Source organism: Oenanthe melanoleuca, chromosome 1A (assembly GCF_029582105.1).
Source record: "Oenanthe melanoleuca isolate GR-GAL-2019-014 chromosome 1A, OMel1.0, whole genome shotgun sequence".
Classification (NCBI taxonomy): Eukaryota; Metazoa; Chordata; class Aves; order Passeriformes; family Muscicapidae; genus Oenanthe; species Oenanthe melanoleuca.
Genome location: NC_079334.1, coordinates 44,984,137 through 45,009,186, shown reverse-complemented (window position 1 = coordinate 45,009,186; position 25,050 = coordinate 44,984,137). Strand labels below are relative to the sequence as shown.

At 36.9% G+C, this 25,050-nt stretch overlaps 2 protein-coding genes across 5 annotated transcripts in view; both read left to right on the top strand.

Annotated features, from left to right (window-relative positions):
* Positions 1-3,348, top strand: part of BMT2 (base methyltransferase of 25S rRNA 2 homolog) — a 33,027-nt gene extending 29,679 nt beyond the window's left edge. For all 4 annotated transcript variants that reach the window (XM_056514008.1, XM_056514019.1, XM_056514035.1 and 1 more), the window contains one exon: positions 63-3,348. In XM_056514008.1, coding sequence (XP_056369983.1) covers positions 63-692 — 630 coding nt within the window. In that variant the 3' untranslated portion in view covers positions 693-3,348. The remainder of the gene's footprint in view (positions 1-62) is intronic.
* Positions 3,349-4,954: 1,606 nt separating this feature from the next.
* TMEM168 (transmembrane protein 168) lies at positions 4,955-24,759 on the top strand. The gene is made up of 5 exons (XM_056513958.1): positions 4,955-5,036; positions 8,245-9,510; positions 16,859-17,001; positions 19,307-19,581; positions 20,289-24,759. Exons 2-5 carry the CDS (start codon positions 8,317-8,319, stop codon positions 20,834-20,836), a joined length of 2,160 nt encoding a protein of 719 aa, XP_056369933.1. The 5' UTR covers positions 4,955-5,036; positions 8,245-8,316; the 3' UTR covers positions 20,837-24,759.
* The last annotated feature ends 291 nt before the right edge of the window (positions 24,760-25,050 follow it).

Below are 25,050 nucleotides of genomic sequence, written 5' to 3'. Positions count from 1 at the left end.
GGTTATATTTGCTCTTTAAACTAATCTTGATATTTGGTTATCTGTGTTTGTCATTTCACCAGAGCGTGTACAAATGTGACTTCCTAAATCTTCAAATTCAGCAACCTCTTCAACTGGCACAAGATGCTATAGATGCCTTTCTTAAGCAACTGAAAAATCCCATTGATTCTCTGCCTGGAGAACTGTTCCATGTTGTTGTTTTCTCGCTCCTTCTTTCTTACTTTCCATCACCCTATCAACGATGGATATGCTGCAAGAAGGCACATGAACTTCTCGTATTGAATGGCTTATTGCTTGTAATAACTCCTGATTCATCTCATCAGAATCGCCGGGCTATGATGATGAAAAGCTGGAAAATTGCCATAGAGTCCTTGGGTTTTAAACGCTTCAAGTATTCCAAGTTTTCTCACATGCACCTGATGGCATTTAGGAAAACTTCCCTGCAAACAACAAGTGACTTAGTTAGCAGGAACTACCCAGGAATGTTGTATATCCCACAGGATTTCAACAGTATAGAGGATGAGGAGTATTCCAGCACTGCCTGCTATGTCCGGTCAGATACAGAAGATGAACAGCTAGCTTACGGTTTTATGGAGCTACCTGATGCTCCCTATGACTCAGACTCTGGAGAAAGCCAGTCTAGTTCTATTCCTTTCTATGAGCTAGAAGATCCTATATTGCTTCTAAGTTAATGTAGTTGTTGAAATGCCCTTTCAGTGAAACCTCTTGCTTAACTAATTTTGCTATACTAACATGGGCTCAACACAGAAAAATGGTTTGCATAAAGAAAATGCAAAGGTTTACAGAGTTTGCTATTTTTTTCTACTTTTGAATTTTAAAATTTATTCTTGTATGAAAGTGAAAAAATACAAGTTTTATGCAAATGACTCATGTCATAGCATAAATTGCTGTTACTTTCTTTAGATTTGTATCGCTTTTTTTTTTTTTCCAGAAAGGTACCATTCTTTTCTTTAGTGCTGTGAAGTGTGAATTCTATTTAATTTGTTAAATGTTGTTTCAGTATTTTAACTCAATGTGGTTGAGCTTAAGGCACTGGAGTTGGTGGGCTTCTGGGAAGTATATGTAGGAAGAAATAATTTGCACTTTAATTAAATGTGCAGATAGGTTAAGACACTTGGTTACAAATGTCCCTTCTCAATTATGGAACAAAACTTTTTTCTTCCAAAATTTGTTTCACTCTGGTTAAGCCTGGGCTGGAGAAACTATAATGCTTGCACATTTGATTTTATGTTTATTGCAGCCCTCTTGACGTAACATCAAAACACTGGAATATATTCATCCATAGTTGTACATACTGTGTAATTTCATTGCATAACTAGCAATTTCTGAAGAGGCTTTTCCCCCAGAGGAGTATGGTACGTTTAGACAATTATGTTTCACTTCAAAGCTGGAATATGTTTTGCAGTTTTATGAGTATAAAAGCACTAACATATATCAGTATTTCCCCAAATATGGTGTTCTGTATTCTCTTCCAATTGTGTTTTTTGGGGGATAGGGTGGGGTTTGTCATGTTTTAAAGTAAATTATTTATGCATTTTAAAAAGAAACAACTTTTTCTTGAATTGTCCTTATTTGTAGGACTTCTAAGTTAGCCAGTGACTACAAACTGATTTTGTGAGAAGGAACATAACTGTACAGGTTTTTCAAGCATACACATATTTGCATAAAGCCTTGTAATTCAGACCACACAAGTGAAGTTAACACATGCTTTTTGTTTGCTTATTAGGACCCAAAAAATCTTCAGTTAAATAAAAACTCCATAGCTGGCTGAAAACTGGTCAGCACTGTAAGGAGATGAAATATCTATTAAGTTTTTAATTTGTGCAATGAATCTTAAGAGTTTTTGCAGGAAAAAATCAATTCTGTTCAGCGGTTTATAAAAGAGGATTCATTATTAGTTTAGCTTAGATTTTCTTCCATTTAAAAATAATGGCCAGAATTTTCAGATTTGGATATTAGGCTCTTAAATCTATATGTAAGTGCCTAGTAGTAAACTATTTGAACTAGGTGCCAGATCATGATTTATTTCTGACTTCTGAAAATTGGTAAAAAAATATTAATACAGTTTCACAGGTGATTGTGATGAAATATGTTACAGCATATTAAATTGCCATGTATTTACAATATGAAAGTTGCTAGATAAATCGAAGTTGTAGTGTGGATTTTACAGTGGTTGCTACAAAAATGAAACTTACTCCTTCCACTGAAGTTTTGCACTGAATGTGTCACAGTTTGAACTACCTGTTTTTCTTTTATAGTATTTCCTACATAGAGTAATTGCATTGGTTACATTGCATTGAGTTTACACTCAAATGTGATCTGGACTGTGGTGCTGTATTCTTTACCATAAGCTTTTTTTGTGTCTCTTCTTGAATTTAAAGCATTCCCACATACCTAATTCAAATTTGTTATTCAATCTGAATGATAGGGTTATGCAAGCCAAACAATTATATTCTGATGTGTGAAAAGAAAAAAAGAATTAAGGTTGGGCATACAAGAGTCATGGTTCACTTGATAATTTTTGTTGCAGAGAATACTTCTCTAATGAAATACACAAAGGCTTCAAAATTGGCTTTAAGTCAGTATTGTCATTGAACGCCTTTCTTCCCAATTAGCCACTGCTTCCAGCAGTGCTCATGTTAAAATATTGCTGCTGTAAAATCAGATGTTTATAGGAGGTTAATACTTGCATTCTTCAAAGTACACCTAATATTTAAACTCATTTTAAAAACTAGTACACCATCAAACATGTTGGCATTGATTACTGTGAATTGGTTTGTGATTCATGTACAAAGAAATGCAATTCAGGTCAAAATTTATCCCTCAAAATAGCTTAAATATTAAGATTTAAAGTTTAATCCATTTTGGGAGGTTGGTAACAACACTGTGATTTAGGGACCTGAGATTCATAAGTTTGGTTTTCTTGCTGATCATTCTAAATGCCCAAAGTGGGTTTATTGGTTATTTTGTGGGTTTTTTTCTTTTTTGGTTTGGTTTGTATTGTTTTTTTCACAAGGGACAGTAGCTTGTGGTGGTGGAGGAAAGTGTGATTTACATAAATACTTACATCTCCCTTAATAATAAAGTGGTGATATCAGGAGTTGTTGTATATTTGGCTTTGGTGCAAGAATATTATTTCTAGGTTATGAAATATTTGAAAATTATGACTGTGCAAGACGTTTCATTCTTAAGGTGCCGGAGAAGAAAAGAAAGAAAACATGTATTGGCATCTCTGTTGTCTTTTATGTCACTACTTTTGTGAACAAAGCACATTTATTAAAAAAAAAAAATTGAAAAACCAAAAACACTTTTTTACATTTATTTGGGGTAGAGCTATTGTATTATTTTCTTTTGCTGAAATCCAGTGAAATCAATGCAAAGCTATTTTCTTGATTTCCAAGGAGATAGTTGTCTTGGGTTGATGTTATAACCCATAACGATGTAAAATTTGGTACTTCAGTTTCACTTCCACTTCTCAGTTGTGGTCTTTGCTTTTCAGAAGGATTTTTTAAGTTCCTCCATGTTGCCTTGCCCGCCCACTTAGATGTGGCCACTTTCTAATGCACTTTCTCTCATCCATCTCTACATGTTCTTAACTTCTCTGTCTCACTGAAATACTTTTACAGTGCCCTTTTTATGTTGCCCCTTTGATATCATTATTGTATTTTTCTACATTGTGATTCTGAATACTGAAGGTGTTGGGAAAAGGATGGCAGTGGGAAAAGAAATCCAAGGAATTGAAAATTCAAGGCTCCTGCTCAGATACAAGTTCTAGGAAGACTGGATATCAGTAGAACTGAAGTGTGTCCCTAGTGTTGCACAGCCTACCTGCCATTTCTGATTTCTTAAATGAGAGTGAAGATGACTAAATAGCATTTCACAGCTGTGCTCTGTGTTGCTTCTTGCAGATCCTTTCTGCCTCCTTCTGCTTCAGGAAGACTGCTTGACTTGCTTTACAAGCATAATCATTCTAAGGCTTTTTAATCATGTCTCCATTAATCAGCAGCGGGTTTTCTGCTTGTTTCCCTCTGTTGTTTTCAACCTGTAGAATAGCAAGGTGTCTTTTTAGAAAGGTTTCATTTCAAAAACTTGCACAGAAACTTAGTTGGGTTATTTTACTCTCTAAATAAAACATTGATGCAGAAGTTTCCATAGTTGCTTGGGGAGTGTAATGATATCATGGTTGAATCAATACAGTACCAATCAAGTGTTGTCCACAATGATGGTACAAAGCACCTGAAGCATGTGACCTTAGGCAACCGAGATTTCTACTGTAGTGCTTGGTTAAAGAAAAATCTGTCTCTTAGCTTGTGGATTTTTTTTTTTTTTTTTTAATTGGTTTTGTTTGTTGTTTTTAACCTGTGTGACTTCTAGGCCTTTGGGCCAGTTTTATCTAATATTTGAAGAGGTGTAATAATTTGGGGGATGACTGAAGTTCTTGTGAATCAGTTTAAATAATTGAGTCAGGAAAGACAGAGGGGCAAGCTTAGATGCTTAGGCTGCCCTAGTGCATCTTGACCAGGGGCAGAAGTACTGATGATGGTTGTAATGAAGGATTACAGAAACAAAGGATTCGTCTCCTCCAGTTCAAAGAGTCCTTAAGCAGCACTGTCAGTCAAGCTCCTTTTTTGCCTTTCTCGGCCAGGGCATGGAGTTACTATGTTCCAGAACCTTCCCGCTATATGCTCACCTCGCTGCGAGGGCCAGTTCAAAACGTGCATTTCCAACAGCGAGTGCGGAGAAACGCACTGCGGGATGGGGAGGGCTCAGTCTGCCCTGCAGTCCTGATTTAAACACAGTTGTCCCGCTTCCGTGCCTAAGCAGCAGTTGTCGCTGTTTATGGTTTTGGTCGGGGCTATTGCTGGGTTGGGTTTTCCATAATTCTATCCGGCCGCGCTCGGGCGGCGCGGCGGTGTTTGAGCCTCGGCGCGGCCCGTAGCGGGAAGAGCCGCGCTCGGCCTCGACATGGCGGCGGCCTGCGCGGGGGGCGGGAAGGCTCCGGGCCGCCTGCTGAGGTGAGAGCGGGGCGGGCGGGGCGGACACCGCTGTGGGACGCCGGGGCCGCCCGCGCAGGTCGGCGTGGCGGGGAGCTGCTCAGGGACCCGCGCCGCCGAGCCCCGTGCCGTCACTGAGCTTCCCGAGCCGCGCCGGCCCCGCAGCCGGAGCTGCAGGCGGGATCGCGCCCTTCCCCCGAGCGGCGACCGCGCTGGGGGCGCGGTGTTACAGCTGGGAACGGGCGCTGCCCTTCGCCGGGGGTTAGGCCTGCTGGGTTAATGCATTACCTAAATAGGAGTTCTTGTTTTAAAAAAAACCTCTTACAGAATTGCTTTAAAAAGAAGAAAAGTGCTGAACTGGAAGAATAAAAGTGTAGGAAAGTGGGTTCGCTATTTTAGATAGGTCTCACCTGTGCTTAACTACTGAACCAGCTTTGGGGTTTGGTTGTTTTCTCAACTTTCTTAGACAAGTTAGGGTAAAAACTACATAGGGAGCCGTGCTTGTTTATATATAGGAAAGTTATTAGATAGTTAACTCTATATGTTAATGAGGGTCCAGGTTTTCCTTGAAATTATATTTGCAAAAGTTGACAAATACTTAAAAGTGGCTGTCCACATTCTGTTTTGAATCTAAATGTGATTTGGTGAGATATGTAAGTCGTGAAACATTAAAGCCATTAGTTTAAAACAAACACAACATTACACCCCCCCAAGCCCCAGGACTTTGAACAGTCCTTGTGCAAACAAAGTATTGACAGAAATTGCTAGCAAATAGCTGTATTTTAGAGAACAAATCAGTTATTGAAATTTCTCTTTGAAATTGAATTGCTGTCTTTTTAATTGGTGTTAGCTGTGTGATGGGATACATTAATCATGAAGAACCACCTTTTCCTCTTCACAAAAAGTCGACCATATATTTTGGTTAAAAAATGCTAATGTTTAATAGTGTTATTTAGGAGTATGCATTTTTGCTAATTGGCTAGAAGGTGGGGTCAGGGAGAAGAGGTTGCATTCACAGTCTGAGCTGTCATTTTGCAAATCCTTTGTGCCCAGGTGGGTTTTGTGTCTCTGCAGTAGGAGCAGATCTGTTGCCCCATTTGTTCCCCTACCCCAGCACCCAGAGCAGCTGGCGGGGCAGGAGCAGAGGAGTTTCTCTTTCGTGTTTCTCATGGTGTGCTGGCAGCAAAACTCCACTTCCACAAGCTGACCCAGTGAGAGTTGTGTTCTAGTTCAGTCAGAGTGGGTCGTTGCTTGCATGGAAGGGACTTTGCTAGCAATCCCACAGAAAACAATTCAGTGATCAAAGCAAAATTTTAAGCCAGGTGTGAGGCAGGAGCTTTGCCACTTGCTCATATGAAAAGGGATCATTTGTGCTGGTTTCTGGGGCTGTTGTCCAACTAAACGTTTATAGGGTTAGCCCCTTGACTTGGAGGGGTTCCAGAAAGGCTCAGGAATCCAGATAAACGGGATGGCATGGCATATGTTCTTCAGAGTAGCAGTAATCACATCTCAGTGCTGTGGGTTTAAAGGAGATGGGAAATCATTTTCCTGTAGTCATGGTTTGAGCTAGAGAGAGCGAGAGGCAGGGAGAGGGCATGGGTAGCAGCTGAAATAAATGGTTCAAGTTGTCCATTAAATGAATGTTCATTGTAGTACAAGAAACAGTGACATGTTGTGAAACCTAAAGTCATGACCTGGAATATGAAAGCTAACTCGTGTTTGTGTTATCTGTGTAACGGAGAAACGAAACAGAGAGGAATCGAAAGTACCTTATGAAGGGAGGAAAGAGATACTGTGAAGTGTTAAGCATCCTGGCAACTCTGAATTAAGTCAATATCTGTAAAACACTAATAATAACGAATACTATGAAAATGCACAGTTGAATTCCAAAGAACTTTTCACTTACAATAACTTAATGTAATAGCAATTTGCTTTAAATATATGGTATGTATTCTGCTTCAGGTAAACAGATTTTTAGTGCATAGATCTTCCAAGTAATATCTGCACTGTTGTTGGGTGTATAACATTATTTGAAAATGCTTGTTACCAAATAAGTAATTTAAATAATAGGATTTCTTAGGCGCAGTTTTTCTCTGCAGCAATTACTTAAGCTGGTTTTCCACTGCGTGTCAGTCTTAAATCTGCCAAAACTTATTGGCAAATCAGTCAATTCACTTTATCATTTGTTGTTCACTGGTTTAAAAAATGAGACTTCAAAAATCAGGAGAGACTAAAGGCTAAATTTTGCATTTGATGTGTCTTTTAACACTTCCCCCAACATTATAAATAAAAACAGTAAGCTATAACCAAGCACTGAGTGTTCTTGGCACACTGGTTTGTCTATCATACAGTAATGATAGCAATAAGTAATCTTTAGAAGTCTCTGTAAGATGAGCAATTAGTTTAATCACTTAAAAAATTACAGAGGTTACATACAAGTTCTTTTTATGTGTTGGAGACTCTGCCCATAAAAATGCCCCTTAAAAATAATGCTTTCTATTCCTAGCTATATTAAAAAGAAAATCACATCAGTTAAATGGATCTGAGTAGGAGGTGCTTGTGTTCTAAATGTGATGGTTATCCTGATCAGATTGTTTGTTTTCTTGTTTTTTTGAGGAGTGGGGAAACTAGCTTAAAGGGGTGCAAATGAAGGCTTTGATTTTGCATTAGGAGAAATCTCTGAAAATCATGCCAAACCAGTTGTTACATCTGTGTGTCCACTCTCCTTTTGTGAAATTGAGATAATATCTTTTTTTACTATGGATTAAGCTTATTAATTGAGTTGGAAATTCTTTTAATAAGTCATGTACTTATTTGACTGCTAAAAGGAAGTTTTGCAAAGCATGCTGAAAAGATTTAAGATAAAGTGAGAACTTACCAAATGTAATCCTGAAATAAAATAGTGTTTTAAAATAATTATAAAATGTTTTAGAAACAAGTAGCTATCATAGAAGGCTTTTGGAAATCCATAGATATCTAATATAGATACCTAATAGATGAATTTTGTGAAAAACTACCCAGGCCAGGATTGTTTTCCTCTCATTCAAGTTATGAAATAAGGTTTATGCAGAACCAATTTTATACTGGCTTTCACACTTTAATGGCCTTTTTAATGTGTTTTTTGAAACTAGATATTAAATTTCTTTGTGAGATGGGATGGGTCATGTTTATGTTCTATATGTTTAAAAGGAATTATTTGCCCCTAAAACATTTCTTAATTCTCTTCCAGGATTTCAAGGATTCTTGACCACTGTTACTGAAATGATATTACAGAGGGCAGCAGTTGCATTGTGTTCATTGGATGAAACCCAGATATTTGCTGTCAGTCAAGTGGGTGAAGGCCCTAACTGCAGTTTACATGTGTAGGTCACTGCGTTACTGCGTCAGTCACTGTCTCTATGCAGCAATGACAAGGCTTGAGGAAGCAAACAGAGAAGTGAACATGCACTCATCAGTCAGGTACCTTGGCTATCTCGCCCGAATCAACCTACTGGTTGCCATTTGCATGGGCCTTTATGTCAGGTGGGAAAAAACTGCAGATGCACTGATTTTGGTAATATTTATTCTGGGGCTCTTTGTTCTTGGAATTGCTAGCATACTGTACTACTATTTTTCAATGGAAACAGCAAGTTTGAGTCTCTCCAATCTTTGGTTTGGTTTTTTGCTTGGCCTTCTCTGTTTTCTCAATAATTCTGCCTTCAAAACGGATGTGAAAGAAGAAGCTACAAAATATTTGCTTCTCTCTGCCATTGTTTTAAGGATATTATGTGCTTTAGTTGAGAGGATTTGTGGTTGTGTCCATCATCGGCCGACTCTGCTGACAACGGTTGAATTTTTGGAGCTAGTTGGATTTGCAATTGCCAGCACAACTATGCTGGTAGAAAAATCTGTAAGCATTATTTTGTTGGTCCTGGCTTTGGCCATGTTGATTATTGACTTACGTATGAAGTCTTTTTTGGCAATTCCAAATTTGGCAATTTTTGGAGCCATTGCATCCCTACTCTTTTTTCCATCACTGGAAATCCCCACAAACCCTTTTGCCTTGGCATGTTTCTTCAGCTGCCTCATTTCAGATCCCCTTCTGGACGTTTACTTCAGTGGACTTTCTGTTACTGAGCGATGGAAGCCCTACCTGTACCGTGGTAAAATTTGCAGGCGGCTTTCTGTCATCTCAGTTGGAGTCATTGAACTCATCTTTTTCATTCTTGCAGCCTTTAAACTACGTGATTTGGGTCTCTGGTATTTTGTGATACCTGGTTTTTCTGTTTTTGGGATTTTCTGGATGATCTGTCATGTGATCTTTTTTATAACGCTGTGGGGATTTCACACAAAGCTGAATGACTGCCACAGGGTGTACTATACTCACCGTGCAGAAAGCAACAGCCTGGACAGAGTCATGGCATCTAAAGGAATGCGTCACTTCTGTTTGATCTCAGAACAGCTGGTATTTTTCAGCCTTGTTGCGACTGCTGTTTTGGGAGCTGTCTCTTGGCAGGTAAATAATAATCTCTTTATCTTGATCTCCTCTTGAAAATAGTCCTGATAATTGCTGGCTCCATAAAATTCCTAACATTTGATGATGTGTGGTGGGTTAGCATGGAATGCGTGGTTTTACCATTGTGTGCTTTGAACTTAACACTGAGCTGCCTTGACTGTGACCTGTTATTGCAAGTGCAACTGCCAGCTTCCTTCTGTTGGCAGCATGGGAAAACATAATGCTTCCAAGGCAGAAGAGGCGAGCAAAATATTTTGCATTTACCTACTTGGGAAATTGTTTTGCTTTTGAATTCATTGTGCCATAAAATTTGTTTTCAAAATAAATCACTGTGTTAAACCCTCACACTTTAGTGAGCATTTAGTAATGCTCTCTAAATCTACAGCTTTTGTTGTGTACCATTTTAATTAGATTGAAATGTATTAAATAATGTATTTTTCAGTAATTTTGCTTTGCTTTTCATCAATTACATTGAATCAGAGATCAGTTGATAAACCTCATGTTATACCAACAATTTATGAGTTTAAGTGTCTCACTTCAAATCTGATTATGCACCCCAAGATATGATATCTGAAAGATCAATTACTAAAATCACACAGTGTACTTTGACTTTTCTTTCCATTTATGAGTTAAGGATGTTGTCTTTTCTTTAGCAGAAAGCTTACATTTCTTTCAAAATGTTTGTTCAGTTCCCAAGTTAAGAGACAGGGTGTGTTGACATAGTCGCAGGAGGGCATTCAGACTCTGTTTTCTTTTTCAAGTTGATATAAACCACAGTAGCTATTAATTTTGTGTCCATTCACCACCTATATGAATTATAAACATATATTAATATATATAAAGTATCATTTACAGTCGATCAGATTTACGGACACGTGTTTGTGTTCCCAGAACAATTTCCTGCCCACTCCTGTAGAATTTCTAATCCTGCAGATTTTCTTAGATTAAAAAGTCTTGTGGATGAATGGTATTAGAGAATTAAGTGGAAGATGAAATTAACAGTTACTTTGTAAGATTCTTTGTTTGGTTTGATTTGTTTTTTTGTATGAAGAGCATAAGAGGTTAACAGACAAGCCTGCGAGGAACACTGGGTAGTTTTGCTTTTTTTGGAAGATTATCAGCACTCATAGCTATGGTGTTTGGACTTGCAGAAAGGACAGAAGGAAACAGAACCAAAAAAGTAGAGATAATAAACAGTCCTGATAATAAACAATAAACAATCATTTCAATGCAATCAGTTCAGAGGGGAATCAAGTTGGCAAGAAGCAGGTTGGGGCCAGGTAGGTAGAAATAGTTCTTCATGTGGTGCTGAGCTGTGTATCATGGCATGGCATGTGTTCCCCATGGTTGCAGAGGAGGACTAAATTTGCAGGACTAAGTTCACTGGAGTATGTGTACTAACTGGAAACCACATCTGGCTCAGGAAGTTCTTCACTTCTGGTTGAAGTAATTGAGAAATGTTTGGTCTGTCCTTAGAGTCTTTCCTAGGCATCCATTTGGCCTTTTTGGAGACCAGACATTCTTCTGGATGGACCTTTGGTGCATATTAATGTAGCCATTCAATCATTCTTTTATTAAGGAGATATTTTACATTTATATTTTTAACATATTTTTCCTTAGAGTTTCTTAGGAATGCCAAGTATTCCTTTGTCACCAGTTCCTGAAAATGTGTTTGCTCTTCTAAAGACCATTTAGAACATTTTTTGCATGTGTAAGATGAACAGTTTTCAGTCTTTGCAACATTAGTTTGGGATTTCTGTAGTTGTTTCAGTATGTGTGAATTATATTTGATATCTGTTAAATGTTACCTGGAAGGTGAAGCATTTTTGTTTTTACATTTCCTCACTACTGAAAACTTGTTTAATGATAGTGCATTTGGTAAGAGAGGTGGATGGAAATAACTTTGTGGTCTGCCATTTGACTTCATATCAATAGAATTGCTAAAAATCTGAGCCTTGGAAAGGTGCTTCCTAACAGTCAGCTATAAATAATTAGCAATAGCTTATAAAAACTTCTCACTTGTAGCCAGAAATAGCATGGTAGAAAGTGGGGGGTTCCCTTTCATGGAAAGTGTTTTGCAAGCACATTATATATGCCCTCTTAACATTTCTAATAACTCTAACATCTCATGTGTGTGAAAAGTCAAGACCTAAAGCACCAGTTGTCTGTTAATTGGTGTCTAGAGGTATCCTATTTTATTAAAACTTCCAGGAAAATATAATATCTCCTTTTGTGGAAAGGTTTTTAAAGTGAGGAGAATTAAGTTGCTGTAGCAGAGACAGTGGTGTTTCTTACTGATGCAGAACTGTTGAGGCTAAAAGTCTTGTTAGCCAAGGACCTTTCTTTGAGGGGAACATAGCCTTTGTAATAAGACAAGGCTTTAAAGTTTCTGTTCATGGTACTTGGGTGTGGGATTGGGAAAAACTGTAAAAGTACTATGTTAAAGTTGGTTACATTAAAAAATGGAGTAACAGCATTTCTTTCAGTGGGGCATGCTTAAGCTGGGACATGGTCTGCTTCTGAGAATAATCCTTATGATAGCTGCAGAGGAAAGACATCATGTTGGTAAAAATATATGGACATTTTCTTCACAAAATCTGCAGGAAATGGTCAGCACCTACCTTTACATTTGTATGAGTAATTTCAGTCAGATCAATAGACTCTTTAGCTCCAACTTATTTCTGCAATTAATCATATGCCTGTTCATAATTAGGCCCTTGGATTGGACAAGATCCAGAAGAAGTCATGCAAATTACTCATATATTACTTCTTGAAGAATCCAATAAAATCATTAAAAATTTGCAGATGAAGAGCTTGTAATTTTCAGACAAAGATCTTGGAAAGGTTTGGGGCACTCTTTTTCTCAAAAACTTATAATCAGATTTTGTTAAGTGCTCTATCTGAAGGTAACTACAGGTTTTCTGAATTACTGGCCAAAGATAATTATTATCCCTGGAAGTCTTGTATTTAATATTACTAAGGGGAAAATTAACTATGTTGGAGCAGGTAAAGTATGAATGAAGTACTTTTAGTACATTATTCTTGGTTTTAGTGAATTTTATGGGTTAGTAAAATAATAGTATTCATTACATGCTTAAGTACTCATACTTAAATGGACAGTACCATTTAACTCGAATTATTTATAGGAGACAAAATAAGTTTACTGTATATATGAGTACTTTCCTGTTTGGGAAAGAGCTAATGATTTTGTAGTTTTTATTCTGGTTTGGTTGCCTGTATATATAGTAACAGCTGTATTTGTTTAGACATACTTTTTGTTAACATCACAGGTTAAATAATTTGAATGCCAATCATATCCGGTCCTTCTTTTTCTCCTCACCCCTGCTTTTCTTCCTGACTTGTATTTTTAATCCAGTCCTCCTCCTCAGGCTTTGCTTGTTTGGGGCTTTTTTTTTTTTTTTTTTTTTTTTTTTTTTTTTTTTTTTTATTCACCCATAGGCCCTGCTACATCCTCTGGCTTCTTTCCATATTTTGTCAAATATCCATGCTGCTCGTGCTTTTTTCATCTGTCTGTCTGGTCATGTTTAGTTCCCTCCTTTCTTTTCGTCACTGACAGTTTTTCCCCTTCTTGCTGATTTGCTTTCAATACCTGTGCTTTGCTGTTATTTTTAACACTTTTCTGTAGAGTTTCTTCTCTAATACCTTTTTTCTCTCTTTCCTACTGTTCCATCAGCTCTTAAGCTGCATCCTAAGTGCTCACTGCTCACCATTTCTTCTCAAACTCATCCTCTATCATGTGTACTTCTGCTGCCTGTCTTCCTCTCTTCGGTGTGTGGTCAGCCCTCCTTGGCTCTCTCCCTCTTCAGTCCTGTCCCAAGGGCTACCTCAGGTTGCTGCTGAAATCCACAGTGGCAGGACACCTTGCTGCTGTCACCACCACTTCCAGAGCTCCTCAGTCCTGAGGGGGATCTCTGGTGACAAGGGAAAGTATTCATCTGAAATACTCATCTGGAAGTCCTCATCTGAAATAAGCTATTCATCAAATGCTTGTAGATTAGTTGGCATGTTATCCTTTTTCTCCTGAGCCTTCTCTGTCATAGAAGGTGTTCTTTTATACTTCTTTCGTTTGGGGGGGGGGTTTGTATATCTCTCTGTGTCTGTGTATAAAAACAGGTAAATAAACAGCTTGGATAATGGAAAGCAGGGCAGTATTTTTGCTTGAAAGTGCACAAAGATATCTTTGTAAGCTTTCTCAGTTATTGGTCTGTTAGATACAATCCCAGGCACCTTGCTGTGTGAGCAGTGAAACAATTTCCAGAGGCTCCCTCCGACCCCAACAGTTTGAGGATCCTGTGATCATCTTAGCTGACATGTGTTTAGTGTTTCATTTCTGTTCTAAACAGAAGTGCTCTTCTATACATCTTTGTAATTGGCTTCCAATTACATTTTATGCATTCTTTTTCTTCAGTCACACATCCATAGTTATAGTTCCAGAGTTATTGTGATTCAAACAGTGGCTATTCCTTGGGATGGAACGTGTCCTATCCATGAGTATAAAATGACATATTTAAATTCTCTAAATTCTTCTGATGTTCTAACTGTTACACTTAACAATAAACAGTGCTCAAAAAAAAGAGAAAATGGAAAGATACAACTTGTGAAATCTCACCAATCTTTTATTGTCTGTCATTTTAGTCATCAGAGGCAAGAAATAGATTATTTTTCTTTTACCTTTTCTGTGTTATTTTAAATGAGACTTCATTGTTAATTCCTTTAGAACAAGACAAACAAAGGAAAAAAGACACCAAAACCTAAAGATTAAGAGAGAAAATTATTTCTCTTTATTTTTTTTAGTACAATTGCCTAGATGGTCCTTGTCTTCTGTTTGCTTTTTGAGCAGTCAGTCTGGAATCAATGGGCACTTGGAGTTCAGGGATGTACTGCAGACTCACATTGCTAGTGCAATCAAAAACGATGGAAATGGGTGGAACAGATGAAAGAACAAAATCCCGTTCTGGCTCTGCCTGTGCATCCATGGCCATCTGCTCCATTAAGGACCAATCATCAAATCTCTGGGATTTAATAAAGCACTGACATTTTCCACCTGGAATTTTAGCTGTTTATCTTCAGGGAGGAGCTTATCTTCAGTAAAATTGCTAAATCAGATATTTTTGGCTATTTAAAGTTCTTATTGTTAAGGTGTTTTTAAATGCTACCAGTTATTTTTTTTTGCTGTGTTGGATTAAGATATTTTATCATCCTACTATAGATTTGTTCTGATCATCATTAGTCACTTTTACATTTGTGACATATTTCTTCTAAATCGAAACTGTTGAAAAAGTGCTGACAGAAGCATCAGCATGTTTACATTAGATAAATGTCTACAAATGTAAAATCGCCAACATTTTCCTAGTCCATAGCATAAGATGGCCACTAAAAACAATACAGTTGAAACCTCAGACGGAGCTGAGTTGATTCATAACACTTTAGAACTTATTTCCCATTCTTGTTATAATATTTGCTACAAACTCAAAGCAGGATACAGAGCAAGATGGATCACTGAGATAATCCTGAGGGATCTATGAGAGATCTTTATTTCACAAGTACTTGGGAATTTTCTTTGCCAGTATCTTCATATTAGTAGACCATATTCAGTAATTAATTGTTAATATTTTTTAGGAGTTAAACTCAGAGCGAGTCTTTGTGCTAATTTCAGTTTGTGTTGTGGCAGAATGCAGTGGGTTTAATAAGTTGCATGTGTTTAGGGGATTGGGGAAGTGCAGGGAGTATTTAGAACAAGATGGCATGTTGTTAGAAAACTACAATAAAATTCATTAAAAGTAGTATTATAATAGTATTATTTAGGATATTATGATCGCTCTTTTTACAGGCAAATGTTCTTTTTTTTTATTTTGTAATATGTTCACTGCAGTCAAAACACTATTGCAATATAGAAGTAGTTTGCTCTAGCAAAGTCCAAGAAAAGATACTTATATGTGGTGTAAAAGCTGAACTTGTCACAAAAATACTTCCCCCTTTTTTTTTTTGTGACTTAAAACACATTGCCTTTCTGGAATCTACGGTTGGAAATTAAGTCTCCAGGTCTTGAAATTAGTTTAGCTATAAAACTCTGCTCTTTCATCAAAGTCTTATACTTCATAAGGTTTCTACAGAAGAAAAACTACCAGAGCTTTCTAAGCTTTTGTTGCTGTCACTCTGGGTCTTTTTCAGAGTGTATTGGGGAAACAGAGCAACAAAAAGGAGCGCTTGCTGCTGATACATTTGAAACAGAAATTATGTTTCCTTAGTTAAAGGATTTCTTTTCTTCATATTTACAACAAAACAAATTGTGGTGGTGCCATAATAGTTACAGTGTTTTAAGCTTTCCTGTCTTCTGGTGATTTCAGGTAATTAATGCTGTCAGTTAAAAATGCTGTCAGTTAGTTATTATTCCATATGAGATTCTGGTGTTTATTTGTGATTAGAAGTATTGCTGTCACCATTTCAAGAACACATAGGTGAGATCCTTCCATCAGAAGTATGATAGGACAGTTTTTAAAAGCAAGGCAGGTAGCAAACTCTTCTTTCTCAGCCCGTTAGATGGGTACAGATATTCTTTCAGGCTAAGTAATTGTGTTTAAAAACTGAATGTAGTTGAGCTAGTGCCATGTGCCAACAAGATCTTTGCTGGTTTACAAATAATTTTTTTTCAGTATAATATAACTTCTGAATTATTAATAGTGTTAAGTTGAACTACCAGTGCTCATCAAGTCACTGAGTCTTACACAATAAGCCAATATCCAGATTAAAAAAAAAAATTTGACACTGCAGATTTGTACAAAGGGGGCAAATAAAACAGGGAAGGGGTCAGAGATCACAGGATACTTCTCAAGACAGAAATCTCTAGCTATAAATTCACTTTCTTTGCTGCATAGCAAACATCAATATTTAACAAATGTACCATGGATATTAAAGTTTTTGTTTAATTGTGTACTATAATACTGTTTCTATCTTTCCTAAAAGATTTAATACCTCGTTAAGCCTATTCACATCATGCTGAAATAATTAAAATAAATCTTTATCTGTTCTGTCTCTCAGAGACATCTGGCATTTCAGAAGTCCATTTTTATTTTTCTTGTACTACTGGTTGAGATGTAACTGTTGAAACTTCTTGTTTGTTTGTTTTTACAGAAATCAGCTATGTATTAGTAAGTGTAATATTTTTCAAAACTGCTTTTCATTTGTCTTTACAGTAATTCACCATGTAATATGTGGAAAAAGAAATATACATTGCCAGTAATACTTTGCATGAATCAGGATTCAATTATCTGGGATCAAACAAAGGGATTTTCATACAGTGCTTAATCTCTTAATTTTTTTTTTTTAGCCAACCAATGGGATCTTCATGAGTGCATTTCTCATCGTTCTGCCTTTGGAGTCCATGGCTCATGGGCTTTTCCATGAGCTGGGAAACTGCTTGGGTGGAACATGTGTTGGGTATGCTGTTGTGATTCCCACCAACTTTTGCAGGTATGGTTTTGTGCATTTCAGCTTCATAGTGTGTAAATGTACATTTGCTCATGGAGGCAGTGCAATGCTGTTGCTTGGACTTTGCAACAATTAAATACATATTCAAATAATAGGTAGATTTTCTATTTCTCTTTTTTCTCACCCTGGAATGAATAACTCCACCTGTCTGTCTAGGTAATTTGCTTTTAGAAAGCTGATGAATGCAGTCCAGCTGTGCATGGGTAGATTACACAGTCCACATCTCATGCAAAGGAGGGCTGGGGCATTTGACTGACACCAGAAGGAGATTTAAAAAACCAAACAGATCAGTTTAAAATATTTTTAATTCAATTGAATGAGGTAGTATCTATGTTTAAAGTTCATTACAATTAGATTTGCAGGAGGACTACATGTCATGTATTGGTGTTTAGAATTTGAAGCTGGTTTTTGTTCCAACATAAATGTACCATATGAGAAATGCTTGATTATAAAGATATTGTACTATTATTATTTGCCCATTTTTGTGTTTTTCTTACAAGCTTTAAACTTGCAAATGCTGCTTTTGCCATAAAATTGTGTGCACCACTTTTTAAATAAATGATAAACAAGAGCTATATAAATTATCTCTTCAAGTTACAAGAAAATAGAGTAGTAAGTTGAAATGAGAGGCTTCAAAATAGAGCTGCTCAATTTATGAAAACTTCACAGCTTCAGTATGTGTAATGGATTTAGGGGATAAGAAAGAACTTGACATCAAAGAAACCAAAGACAGTGTGCTAACCTTAGATAACTGTATCTTAAATGTTGCAAAAAACAAATTTTCTGAACTATTGAACTACAGTCTTTCAGCTGTGCACCCTTAAAAAAATCCATGTCAATTAATGTTACAGATTTGAAAAACAGATTTTCAAAATTTACATTACAATAAAAATAAATTAATTTTGTTTCCATGGTAACAATTTAATTCTTTCTTTGTATTATATTGTTCTGGCACAGACAGTTCCCTCTAATTTTGAGCAAATGAGATACTCTTGAGCAACTGTTTAGGACCTGACACTTCCTTATTAACAAAGCTTGACTGTTTCAGTGAGGGACCCAGTCTTTACTTGCTTAGACAAACAGTAATGATGAGCTATTCAATGTAGCTATACCAGAATATTAATTTTCATAAAAGCTCTAGACAGGTGAGAAGGTGCAAAATTTAATTAGCTAGACCAATAAGGAGACCAATGTAGCTTTACACGCTGAGTTGCAAACATGAAGAATACACACATATATAGGGAAAAAAACATATTGTCATGTTTTGTATTAGTAGAATAAGACTTACCTCCATGTTTTCACCCACAGTACCTCTCCATGTAACTGAACATAAATGAGCCCAATTTGGCCCAGCTCTCAGTCATGTTCCTTATCATTACCCATATTACATCTGAAGTAATGAATGCTTTTCTCTTTCTGAAAATATATGTTGAAGAGCACTCCCCTAACTTGCAAGACCAAATTTCCTATTATTATGGTTAATGAATAGCTGTGTAGACCTAAAAAATCATGTGTTTTTATTAGATATTTTATATACTATGTATATTTATATGTTATATATTTATCTATTTATGTTACATATTTATCTATTTTATATAAAATAATTTTAGGGGCTCTTTTTTATTATATATGCATATTCATATGTGTAGACATGAATACACATACATGGTTTGGTCCAGGTCTAGCTTGTAACTTCCTTAAAACTTTATTTTTCTAAGCTGAGAATACTGTTATCTGAAACACATTTCTTATGCTGAAACAACAGCATCTGAACAGCACAAACAAGAAAGAATTACTGTATTTGTGAGTTCCATATTTCGGGGTATATGAGCAAAGTGTGTATGTGGATTTCTCTCTTGTTTATTATTGGAAACTAGTTTGTATTATGGTTTGTGCAGATTAGCACTCATTTCCCCTGCACTTCTTTCCAGCTGTCCATGAAAATTTGCCTGTGTGAAGGCAGTGCTCCTCAGTGGGACTTCATGAAATTGTTGGAGCCTCCCTTCTTCCCATTGCAGCTTCCTTCTCCCTCTCTGTCTCTCGGTTGCAGGGCTGAGTAAGGACTATGCTTCGAATTGAAGTGTGACAGAAGGGAGATAGTGGCCCCTTACTCAAATACAGTAATTTGAGTTGTTTATAAACGGTAAATTTAAAGTAAATTTGAATTTAGAACAGTGCTACCTCATAGCCAAGAAAATATGCACTGGGGAAAAAAATCACCGGTTACTAAAAGTCCACTAAGCATGAAATATCAACCATAATAATTAGCTGTTTTTCTTCTCTTTAGTCCTGATGGTCAACCAACTCTTCTTCCACCTGAGCATGTCCAAGAGTTGAATCTCAGGTCTACTGGCATGCTTAATGCCATCCAAAGATTTTTTGCATATCACATGATTGAGACATACGGCTGTGACTACTCTACAAGCGGACTGACCTTTGACACCCTCCACTCCAAGATCAAGTCTTTTCTAGAACTTCGGACTGTGGATGGACCCAGACATGATACCTACATTCTGTATTACAGTGGTCACTCACATGGCACTGGTGAATGGGCACTGGCAGGTAAGTGCTTTGGGGATTTTGTTTTTTGGTTGTTTTAGTTACTGATAAACTTTCTAAATCAACTCATTAATTCTGTAGAAAATCATACTGTATTGCAGAACTTTGAAGTTTTGAATGTACTTACTATAGGATTGTTCAAAATGGCAAAGAACCATCAGTCTTTGGTACCAGTTTTCTTGAAGCTCTGAAAACAGCTGTCTATAGAGAGAATTTCTTTATTCCTGGTCATGTGAATTTTTGTGCTTGCATGTGGCTTTCTCATTATGCTTTTAAAATGTTTTGGTTCCCAACATTTGAAAATGTATTTACTTCTAAAATAATGTCTTAGAGGAGCCTTTTTTTAATATTCATAAAAACATGAAAAGAGTCCTATTCCAGTTCCTAAAATTATTAAGATTTAATACTAAATAAATTTTATTTCATGTTTTTTTCCCTGTTTAACTGTATTTTCCAAATTTCTTCATTTGGCTATAAATTCATTCACTCTGTAAAGGAATTTCTTTTTTGTTATTGGTGGTGGGTTTTCTTTCTAATCAAGGGTAAGTTAATGGCTTAGTCTGTCACAGCAAGTCAGTTAATTCCTCTGTGGAGATTTGCAGCATTTACAGACAGGAAGGATGAATTCAAAATATCTGTTAAACAGTTAAAGTTCTGCAGAAGTTTCTGTTTCTTCATCCTGATATTAAATCTTTTTGTCCTTGTGGCAGGGGGTGATGCTTTACGACTTGACACGCTGTTGGAGTGGTGGAGAGAAAAGAACGGCACTTTTTGTTCTCGACTGATCATTGTTTTAGACTGCGAGAACTCTCAGCCTTGGGTTAAAGAAGTAAGAAAAGTAAATGATCAGTATGTTGCTGTGCAAGGAGCAGAAATGGCCAAAGTTGTAGACATCGAGGAAGCAGACCCTCCACAGCTTGGTGACTTCACCAGGCAATGGGTGGAGTACAACTGTAACCCTGACAGCAACATCAGCTGGTCTGAGAAGGGGCGCACGGTGAAAGCGGTGTACGGTGTGTCAAAGCACTGGAGCGACTACACTCTGCATTTGCCAACGGGCAGCGATGTTGCCAAACACTGGATGATGTACTTCCCACGCATCACCTATCCATTAGTACATTTGGCAAACTGGTTTTGTGGTCTCAATCTGTTCTGGGTCTGTAAAGCGTGCTTTAGGTGCTTAAAAAGATTGAAAATGAGTTGGTTTCTTCCCACAGTGCTGGATACAGGACAGGGCTTCAAACTCGTCAAATCCTAATCAGCAACCAAAGAGAAAATGAAGTGAGAACTCTGTGAACTTTCTCACTGTACCATACTTAAAACTTTTTCTATGACTATTTTTCTCTGAAAAAGTCTGCTCTACTCACTTTATTCAGCTTTTTGAGCAGCTACAGTATATGCAACAGTTAGAAATTGCAATCTTAAACAGAAGAGGGTAGAACTATGATATTTTGAATTTTGTAACATGCACGTATATAAGAGACTTATTTAATATGACCATACATTTTGGAGACAGGTCACATGTTCATATGCCTTATTTAAGGCAGCCTTTGTTTATTTGATGGACAGGAGCTCCTGTGAATGCTATACCATGCTAATCTGTCATTTATGTTCACTATATAGTTTAAAAACAGGAAAGGAACCAAGCTAGTACTCCAGTCAATTTACATGTCCTTGAAATTAGGTGGTGGAGTCACTGAGCCAAAAACTCCAGAATATATAGCTACTCTATATAAGTAGCTACCAAGAAGCTTTAGTTTTATTTGCTTTTACATCTTGTGCCCTGCCTCAGTTCTCTATTGCCATCAGTGGAAATTTGCCATGGAAAACAAGGAAATCAGACAACCCTCTTATGCTCTGATGCTTGTCAGATGGTGTGTTCTGAAGTGAGTTTTAAAAACATTCAGTGTTACTTTCAACATTAAATATCTTGCTGGTGATCTTCGAGCATACATTCCCAGTAGTTAATTCATACTTGGAATAAAAACTGCACTGAGCTTTTTTCCCTCACCTGTTAGGTGATTCTGAATTTTCCTGGCTCTTACTAGTTTGTATTTTGTAAAGCTACTCTGGAGAAAACAAAGCAAAACAAAACCCAACGGATTTAACAAAGAAAATCATCCATAGAAAAAAAATGGGAATACAAGTGTTGCCTTGCTTCCATGTTTATGTGAAGTCATTGGTGTGCCTAAGATCTTCATTCTGTGAAATTCTGACTACAGAGTTGGACCACTGAGTTCATTATTTATTAAAACCACAGGCAAAATTTGTTTGAATGGATTATTCTCTTGGGAGAAGAGGGTATCCTCAGTATTGCTTAAGTCTTTTCTTCGACCCACAAGGTCTAAGTTTAGGATGGGGCTCTAGAAATCCTTTCCAATCAGTCATATAAGCTTCATGGCTTTTTTATGCTGTTTTCTCAAGTACAAAAAATAAGGGGTAAAACAAGTAAGTGGCTAAGACAGTAAAATTTGTGGTGGTTTATTTGCATATGTGTGTGCAATTCAGTAGACCTATAGTTTGCTTTTTTTCTGTTTCCATCAGTATTTTAATAAAAGTATTGGGGAGTAGCTGATATTTGTCTAAAATGCAACTTACTAATTTTTTTTAAATTTAAATACATGCAAATAGTATGTAGCTCTTGCAGTCTGCTTTTATGGCTTTTTCTAATGCCATTTGAGCTTTCTAGCCATATAGAAAATCTGCTAACAGTGATAACCATCAATAACTCCCAAATTAAATAATAAAAACCACAACAGCCAATTGTACCCACCAATTTCAAAATGGTGATTTTCTCAGAGGTACAAGTGGCAGCCACTACATTTCTTAATTAGTATGTATTACACAATGTTTAGCAACACACCACCTCCCACACTGCTTTCCCTTTCTCCATCCCCTTCCATTACATGAAAAGGAGATAAAGAAATTACAGATAAATTATATCCTGTGAGGACTCAATGCCTTTGGTCATCTCTGAGTAAATGTGATTACAGCTCTGTCAGTAAGGCTGTTGTCAGTAAGGACAGAGAGTTCTCACACCATCTGACTTCAGGTATCCAACTTAAGTTCCTAATGTGGGAGCCAGAGCTAGGAGTCATCTCATTTAAATTCAGATGTCCAAAAGCCAGATATCTGAATCCATACTAGTGACCTTAAGTGCTCCACTGCTCATTAGCAAGGAGAAGTAAATATTTCCAGAGGAAAACTGATATGGTCTCTATTGTAGGATGAATTTTCCTGTGATTGAGGGCATTACATTTTTGTTTTGCTTTCTTGTGCCAAAGGTCAAGCAGACAAATCCCTTATTTCTCTTGAATAACCTTAGAACACCTGTAAGCTATACTGTGGAGCCTGAGCTGGGTACCTAAGCTCCTTGTTCAAGCACATAAACTTCAAGCACAAATACTTGAAGTTGGGTTGAACAAGCATCCATCAGATTGCAGAAGAGCAGCACTGCCTTCTGCAGAAGTCACTGTCTTCCTTTCCTGGTCATCAGCTATTGAGTATAGATTCATAAAGGCTGCCTTTGCTTTTGGTTTGTAAAATCATCATTATTTTGACTTCTTTTTCAGTAAAAGTTCACCTGATTGCATCATAAACTGTTACAGCTTGGGCCTTAGAAATTTTTAATAAGGTCCCCATAAACACGTGATAGTAACCCTGGGAACATCTGAAGCTTTAAATATCAACCATAACACCTGCCACTAACTATAATTGACAGATCTTAATGGATAAATTTCTACGTGCTACTGTTAGGTGTTTATGGTCATCATCTGTATCTTTCTTTTTGTTCATGAAGGGGAACACAAAAAGTGTGGGATTCCTGACCCCTCCTGAATCTGTGAGCAGGAATCTGCTATGCAGTGCAGTGATAGACTTAGCTCTGGGCAGAATAAATGCAACAGTTTGTCCTGCTGTTTTGCCTCTGGATATTAAATGGTTTCCAGCTTACTTACCAAAGTTAGACTTTTTCCTAGGATAGGCTGGTTGATATTGAGCTGTTTGCTGGCAGATAAAGAGCTGGAAAACAGAGCAAAAATACTATTTGCAAAGTTAATCATGTGTTTGCAGATTTGTTTCTATTTTCTCAATAATAGATCTCTGGTTTTCTGAAATTGTTCTGACATGAGCTAAGATGTTCCTACTTCTGATATCGTTACTGTTTTAAACAGCAAAGGCATGGTGAAAATGCTAACTTTAAAAGAAATGTTTACAGCTGTTTAAATTATGAGGCCTTTTTGGACAAAGAGACTGTCCTGTGTTTCAAAACACAATCAAACCAGGGCTATGGATGATGAGGACTTCAGCTTCATCAGTTCTTCACTTCTGCACTGACTTATATCAAGGCATCCTACAGTGACCCACGTTCCCAGGTGGAATTTCTCTCCAGCTCCTGGTGCTTACTCCTCTCCACAGGTCTCTGCCCAGCCTCAGGCATGTGCCTGAGGGAGAAACACTGGGAGCTCCTGTAATCCAAGTGAGGAGTTATCCTTGTGCTGTTCCTGTATAAAAGACAAGGCCTGAAAGAAATTTAAATCTAATTCCAAAGAATGTTACATATGCTATCAATTACGTACATGTTGTTTAGTGGTAATGTGTACAAATTTCTGGGTAGAGAAGAACTTTTATGCAAGGTTTGTCTCTGTATTGTATATTCAGACATTTTGCTATAAACTTTGTTTAAATTTGTGTCACAGCATAATTGTATGTTGACTTTGTTTCATTTACCTCGTGCATAATATCAGCCATGCTGAAACATGCAAATGCACTGAGTCCTACAAATGTAGGTCTTTTAAAGGGGTTCAAATTGCATATTCACAGTAGTATTTTTCTCTAAACAAGTATTGGAGGGAAAAAAAAGCCATTATTCTTCATTTTTGCACTACTAGAGTTATGTATTTGCAGTTCCTTATGCTTTGTATGCCTTGTAGTTGTTGTCCAGTCTTCAGCTCAAGTTTTTCCCAAATAATTTTGTTTATTTTGTAAAAGCATAGTTAATGCTATGCTAGCAGTAAGTGTGTCTGTTGCCAGCATAGACAATGAAATAGGATTAATTTTCTTGTTTATAAATACCTTTTGTGGGAGACTTTTTACTGAATATATGGTTTTTAGATATGTAAATAGATTTTTTGAGTGTATTTGTGATACTACTTAAATATATTTTGCTGGTTTTGATGCTCATTTCCATTTCATTTTTTTGTTTGTCTTGATAACTTTCTAGATTTCTGTGCTCCATCTTGAATTACATGGGGGTTTGCTATACAGGTTGCTTCACAGGAGGTTTTTATAATGAGAAATTGCAGCAGAGTTTATGAGAAATTGAGTATTTTGAAAATACTCTAAGGAATATTTTTAGTTTAATAATTTAATAGAAATGAGAAATACTAGCTTAAATTATCAATGCCTTTCACCTTGTCTTTTTATCACTTATTCAACAAGCTAGTAAAAATGTTATTTATACTTCAAGACATA